The 7,321-nt window shown below is 41.6% G+C and overlaps 1 protein-coding gene across 1 annotated transcript; it reads left to right on the top strand.

Moving 5' to 3' along the window:
• Positions 1 to 2,864: 2,864 nt before the first annotated feature.
• On the top strand, positions 2,865 to 4,358 carry LOC117466006 (complement C1q-like protein 2). The gene is made up of 4 exons (XM_034109136.2): positions 2,865 to 2,942; positions 3,075 to 3,137; positions 3,239 to 3,367; positions 4,062 to 4,358. The coding sequence occupies exons 1-4, from the start codon at positions 2,879 to 2,881 to the stop codon at positions 4,343 to 4,345; spliced, it is 540 nt and encodes a 179-aa protein (XP_033965027.1). The 5' UTR covers positions 2,865 to 2,878; the 3' UTR covers positions 4,346 to 4,358.
• Positions 4,359 to 7,321: the final 2,963 nt, after the last annotated feature.

Here is a 7,321-nt window from a genome sequence, read left to right as displayed (position 1 = left end):
AAGCAGACAAAAGACCTAACCCAACAGGAGACTCCTCCTTCTCCGTCGAACAGACAGAGAACCAGAGCTGAAACAACAACAACAAGACTGCAGCCGGAACTATCTCCACCTGTGGCATCCAGAACCAAACAGCATGCTGACGGGCAGAAATCTACGCTCATCAGTCCCTCAGACGGGACCATGAAGTTCCAAGCTGAGCACAAGAGCAAAGTGTGGGACATGAGAGCAGAATCCGCCCTCCATAAAAACAGCAGGGAGACTGTAAAGGAGGAGATGAAATGTAAAGCAGTGCAAGAACATTAGCATGAGGGGGCATGCAGATGTAACTGGGCCAATGGCTGACAGCAGATGAAGTTACAGCTGATGGACTGAAGAGAACACAGAATCAGAGGAGTTGGCATGGTCGATTAGAAGTGAGGAGGCCGGGGTCACGGCTTGAGAAAACCAGAGGAGGAGAAAAGGAAAACGGGAATGAGTGAGTTTACACATAAACACACTTATTCACAAAACGCACATTTAAAGCATAAATACGTAAAGACAGAAAGATTTATTAAATTAAAAATAGCAGTAGACTATTAGAGTAAAATGAGAACACACTGAGGGTTCAGAGTACAACCATATTCTTCAATCTTTTCATCAGGTTAACAAAATATTCTTTGACATTTTTATTCACGTGTGAATAAAGTAGTGGGATAGTTTTAGGAACCACTCTATAAGACAAATCTTTATCTGTATGGATAATGTTAAAGGGAGAGCTGGTGCCAAGCCAGATATCGTATTCCAATCTAAATAATTGATTTCACCATTGTAGCATAGTTATTACCATAGGAAATATGAAATGACTTCTGTTTTTAAATCCTTGATAAAGGAGGGAGGAATGGTTGCATGTTCGGACATCCAGGGTTCCACACACTGCTAAAGAGTTTAACATTGGTTTTTAGGTGGACCAGAATTGATGACATGTGGTTGTTATACCATTGTTATCGTGAACAAAACATAAATAAGGACATAGTATCTGCTTGAAGATGAATGGATTTCATATCCTAGAGGGGATTAGTTATTGTGAAGACTGCACAAGGTATCTACTAATGTATTGTAAAGAACTTGAATTGACTTGATAAATAAGTGAAGATAAGAAGATGTATGGACCATAAATTAGTCAAGTGGTAAATAAAAATAGCGGAAAAGAGGGGAACTATTAAAGGGAAGTGGAAAATCAGTCTAATACACACTGATAAAAAAAGGGGGGGGGGCATGAAGGAAGTATGCACTGGACTTTTTATTCGTGTGTGAATTTGGTAGTGTTTTAATTTGTTACAGTATTGATCAGTTCAAAGGGAGAGTTTTAGTAACAGCTCTATAAGATCAGATAAATATTTATTTATATAGGTCATGTTGAAGGGAAAGCTGGTTCTAAACAAAATATAGTATTTCAATTTGAGGTACTGGTTTCATGTTCAGACACCCAGAGTTCCACGCACGGTTAAAGAGGGTAACATTGTTCTTTAAGTGCACCAGAATTGAAGATAAATTGATAGAATGAGTTATGGAATAAATAGCAGATCTTTACAGATCCTAGTAATGTTTTGACACAAGATAGTGATGTACACATGTTTCTGAAATATATCTATTAGTCATTTTAATACTAATTAGGTGTAAATGAATTGCAGTAATAGTAATAGTACAATAAGGAAGTGACATTTTTTTGGCTAGACACTTTTCAGGGAATGTGGGAAACAGCAAGGAGGGGTTGGAGATATCTTGAACATTATAGTTGTAATTGTGAATTAATAAATGATGGCGCTCCATATATACAGATTTTTATAGACGGAGGATGTTGGCCTGTGCTGGAACATCAAAGTCTCTGCAGAGCACGACACATGGCCAAAAAGACTGAGACCAACTGACCGACAGGGTAACTTGGGAAGGCACTGTCAATGACTGACTCTGCGGTGAACCTGACCAAACCTGACTTTACAACCTGACAGTGTGAGTGTGAGTGTGTGTATGTCTGCACCTGATCAGTGCAACTGCATGATTTAAAACGATGACTAATCAAGCATGTTTTGGACTAACACATTCTTTTTGGGTGATAATAATGTGTGAAATTAGAGGTTTCCTAACATTGCACAAAAGGGGAAACCGTATCTAATCTGGTTGATGATGTTTCACTCCCACAGGAGGTGGCGGTTTGAAGAATGTGAAACTCAAACTATGACATTGGGAATTGTGTTTCTTTTAGGACTGAAAGATGGAGAGAAACACTTACTGGAGTGTTTACTGTGGGAAATGATGGATGTACATTTGGGGAAAATGTTTGGTATTGTCTTATAATCCATTATGACCTGAAGGTTTTCTTCCCATACAGGTTTTTGTTTACACATGAGAAAATGTTGCCAATCAGACATAGGAACCTTTTTTTTCTCCCACGAAAGTACCTGCTCTCTAGCAGGGACGGAAAAAGGTGTAAAAAAGGTTCTCATTAACTAATTTTAGTTCCGGCTCTTTTTGGTGTGAACGCGACATTTTGGAACTATATCGGAACTAAAGTGGGAAAAGTACTGCAGTGTGAATGAGTTGTCCACTAAATATCCTAACAGCCCGTACCCAGGGGGTTTCATAGTTATGGTTCTGATAACTGCCATGTGTATGTAGTATGCTCCGTCACTATCAAGGTTATTAAACCAAGTTCCAAGATAAACATGACTTGTTTATGAGAACATCAAACAATGTCCAAGGACGTTTGGATCATTTTGATATGTGTTATCAAAGAAATCTGCTGGATTCTCACGGCCTCGTCACCTGTTTAACGTGTATATAAAGACGGGAACAGAGCGAGACGTGTCACACTTCTCTGTCTGAACAGCGATATTTCAGAATGAGGAAAGCTGCAGTTTTGCTGCTCTGTCTGCTCTGGACGGGGGCTCAGGGTGAGGATGGAGGTAAGCTATCTGATTTAAAGTGAACTCTTTAGTGTGGTAGAAAACAGGTGTCAAACTTTCTAATATGTGATGACGGAAACTGAAATAAACTGAGGATGAAAACTTTACTATAAATATTTTAAACTTGTTCAGCTCAAGAGAACAGGATGAGCTCCAGTGAAAAGCAGGTGGTGGAGTTCCAGACACAGAACTCAGGTAAGAAACATAAACTATTATGAAGAGTCAAAGTATTGAATAAGAATAGAACCGGTATACTGATATACCAGCAAATATCAAACTCCTCCTCTTTCTCACAGCCGGTCCTCAGGTGGCGTTCTCTGCCGGTCTCAGTGATGCAGGAGTAGTCGGACCCTTCGGCACTAACAGTATACTGAAGTACAGTAAAGTCTTCACCAATATCGGCCTGGCCTACAGCCCAACTACAGGTACTGAGCGCACGCACACACACACACACACACACACACACACACATTCATTTACAGTAGATGTGTAGACTATAAGCTTTCTTAAGAGTTTTCTTAATGAAACCATTAAAACATCTCTTAGTTTTACTACAGTTGATCATGGTAGAAAATAGTACAAAGTACAGATCGCGTTCACACCGGAATAAGTCCCTGGGGGTGGATTAGGCAAATGAAGCCACTGATGTCACTTCTTCTTCTTCTGCTTTGGGTTTACTGGCAGGCCGCAAACAACTTCACGGCGTATACTGCCACCCGGAGTCCCCGGCCGGAAGTCCCCGGAGTTGGGGACTGGCTTCAGCGATTTACTCAGAAGGCTTCAGTAGAAGCTGCTGGGACTCCCAGCAGCTTCTACTGAAGCCTTCTGAGTAAATCCCCAGAACGCCGACACCTCCTCATCTCCACTGCCAATCAGATATAGGAACCTTTTTTTTCTCCCACGAAAGTACCTGCTCTCTAGCAGGGACGGAAAAAGGTGTAAAAAAGGTTCTCATTAACTAATTTTAGTTCCGGCTCTTTTTGGTGTGAACGCGACATTTTGGAACTATATCGGAACTAAAGTGGGAAAAGTACTGCGGTGTGAACGCGGGTAATAGCTCCTACATGCTCCTTATTTAAAGAAACAATCTCTCCTCACTGACCTTCTCCTGTGATGCAGGTATCTTCACAGCCCCCATCAAAGGAGTCTACTACTTCAGCTTCAACATGTGGGGAAGCCGCTTTGTATCAGATACCGCTCTTGAATTCGCTCTCAACAACGTGATCAAGATGAGGCTTCAAGATTACAATGATGCCTATGGCTTTGTCTCTGCATCTAACTCAATGGTTCTTCAGATGGAGAAGGGAGATGTTGCCAACATCGTTCTGCCCTCCAGCTACAGCGTTTATGATGAGTTGTTTAATCGCATGGTTTTCAGTGGATTTCTACTCTTTCCTCTGTGAAGCCCACTGTAAAACACCCACTGCATTACGTTTCAACATTACATATTAATAAATAAGTGTATTGACTCAATTTATATAGTTGTTTGTATTGGGGGATCTTATGTGTGTTGTGATGTTTATCCAAAACAGCACTCCGGTTAGAGAGTTGACACGGAGACAGGAAGTACAGTCGTTGGACTTTATATTAGCTTAGTTAGTTCTGATCATCAACACAGAATACATCATGTTTGATATGGAATCATATACAAGATGTCGAATGGGTTTGATGTGGATGATAATGACAATGTAGAGTAGAGAATGAATGGTTTCTGCAAAATACACAGAAATTGAAATAAGGTTCACATTACAATAACTAACCACACTCTGGTTATTAATAATAAGCAACAGCAAAATTAATAGCTTGGTTTCACTTGACGTCACACCGCTGCGTTCCTTTGGCGCGAAATTCCATTGGAGGTCAGGAAGTAATTTTCCACAGAGGATCTAGCTGCGAAAATGCCGGTGTGTTGTGTAGTTTACGGTTTTTCCAATCGATCCGGCCGAGAGAAAAACAAGAGGTTTTACCGAGTGCCGGAGGTTGTCGTCCATAAAGCTGAGCAATTTAAGAAGCTCGGAAAAAATGGCTTTCAAACCTACATCTGCGGTCGGGAGCAGCAGAGTCGTCGAATGCAGTGTCTGCAGCGACCACTTCATCAGAGGTATTAGCTAACTTGGTTTTTGTGGCTTTGTTTATGTATTATTGGGTTGTGGTTAAATGCTTATTTACTTAGTAATACTGATCATGTTTAAGTTACCTGTAGCCTAATATGGACTTTGATGGGACTTTTTAGGGTGCCCTAGCGCTTTGGGTGACGTTGAGTCGGTAGACTGGGCTCCCACTGTTAGCCTCGGTTACCACACAACAAGTAAGCCCAGATCAGAGGCATCTCTTCGACGAGAGCAGAGGATGGAGCACGAGGAAGACCAACAAAGACAATCAGAATGTGCAGAGGCTTTGTTGGATCTCCTGCAGACAACCGAGAGCCCAGAACCGACGCAGCCCCCGTCTGACAGCCCACAACCAGAGGACACCAGTGGGATATTAAATGACCAACAAGGTAAATTAACCACCAGTATTATTATTAAATATTACAAATGTGATTGTCAGAAAATCAATGCAAACTTTGAATTGGTTTAGAAAATAGAGTACTAACTTGAGAATCTGCAATAATTGGAACAGAGAACTTGCATGTATGTAAAAAGGTTGTCAAAAAGATAACTTCACAACAATTCACATTCATATTTGACTATTTTAAATAACTAATCATGCTTGCTACTGCTATATTGTATGCAGATGCAGGATGCCAGACTGATTTAACGATGGAGGACATCGAGAGGATGGAGGACAGGGGCGGACTGGGACTACAAATCAGCCCGGGACTCTCGACCGGCCCACTTCGGTACCGCCGGCCCACACGGTGCCGCAAGTAAATACCGCTAGTAAATTGTCGACGGGGGGGGGGGTGTGCTAGTGACTTACCGCAGAGGTAGACATTAAGGGTAAAATTGAATTGTATTATCACTGGCCCCACCATTGTAACCACTGGCCCGGAGCATTCTTCCAAAAACAAATCGACTAATAATGAAGTAAATTAACACATTTGTTGCAATAGTAATTTATGCACTAACTACATTACTACTTGTACTACAACATTTGAATCATCAGTTCTTCTTCATTTTCCTCAATTGTTCATATTTGGTTTATTAAAATAATGATATTGTGGTCATTGTTAAAAAATGTCTGCAATTATTATGAGATTATTATTTGTATAATGCACTTTCTGCCTTCCTGTCATTAGGAATTAGACATGTAATGGCTATAGATTAGATCCTTCATTATCCTAAACTGCTGGGACATTTCGCCAATACCTTTATATTGTCTACTCTTTACTTACTTGTCAGCATAGGTCGGCATTGATGTACAGAGCCGACAGAAGACCTTAGAGGCTTCTCAATACTCAAATTTCCCCTCCTCGACTCCTCGACTCCTCGGTCCTCCGGTAGTGACCCGGAAATGAATTTCAGCGCACCATTTTGAAGGACGTCTCATTTCTCTAAATGCACACCGAGGACCGAGGATCGAGCGTCGAGGAGGCTCTCTGGAGGAGCTATAACCGAGGATACACTGATGGTTCCTCCACGGCTCCTCCGCGGATGTATTTCCGGGAACGGTGGAGGCGTGACACACGGCCGGACTTATCTCAGCCAATGACAGCTCTGCATGCATCCCCTGGATATTATTTTAGAAACTGCTCTCATCGCAACGCGATGTTTACAGTGAGAACAGCTGTGAGGTCCTGCAGAAAGCAGAGCAGTGTGTAAAATAAATATCACTCAGTATAACAGACCTACTCTCTTTATTTGCTTTAGTTTAGTAGATATATACAAACAAAGAGTCGATATTTTTCTAAGAACATTTAGTGCTTCACATACTAAAATACACAACGGCTGTAGCCTGATTATGCTTTAGGAGCTTAGGTGTGTATGGTACAGTGTGTGTGTGTGTGTGTGTGTGTGTGTGTGTGTGTGTGTGTGTGTGTGTGTGTGTGTGTGTGTGTGTGTGTGTGTGTGTGTGTGTGTGTGTGTGTGTGTGTGTGTGTGTGTGTGTGTGTGTGTGTGTGTGTGGTACAGTGTGTAGGTATGTCCTGTACAGTGTGTAGGTGTGTGTGTGGTACAGTGTGTGCGCAGATGCGGCGGACAGACAGGTCTCAGTTGGTTTGGTGTCCTCTGCTTACTTTTAATACTTGCAAATACAACTTTTGGCCCGTAATTTCAATTCCCCATTTCAGCGACCAGAGAGAGAGGGGGGGGGGGGGGATATATCCAGTCTCTGATTGTGTTACGTTATTATGAGAGTGCTCTCATACTTTAAATTGCATATATTTATATAAATATATTTGTGTGTGTGTGTCCGCATCTGTAGCCTGTTATTGTCTC

Source organism: Pseudochaenichthys georgianus, chromosome 20 (assembly GCF_902827115.2).
Source record: "Pseudochaenichthys georgianus chromosome 20, fPseGeo1.2, whole genome shotgun sequence".
In the NCBI taxonomy this organism is placed as follows: domain Eukaryota; kingdom Metazoa; phylum Chordata; class Actinopteri; order Perciformes; family Channichthyidae; genus Pseudochaenichthys; species Pseudochaenichthys georgianus.
The sequence above is the reverse complement of the archived record's forward strand: the minus strand, read 5'-3'. Positions and strand labels throughout refer to the sequence as shown.

What these genes read in the sequence shown, in the direction of transcription:
- LOC117466006 (XM_034109136.2), top strand. Translation starts at nt 2,879, where the DNA reads ATGAGGAAAGCTGCAGTTTTGCTGCTCTGTCTGCTCTGGACGGGGGCT. An exon ending in GTTCCAGACACAGAACTCAG is followed by an intron (nt 3,138 to 3,238) that starts GTAAGAAACATA and finishes TCTTTCTCACAG; the next exon opens with CCGGTCCTCAGGTGGCGTTC. An exon ending in GGCCTACAGCCCAACTACAG is followed by an intron (nt 3,368 to 4,061) that starts GTACTGAGCGCA and finishes CCTGTGATGCAG; the next exon opens with GTATCTTCACAGCCCCCATC.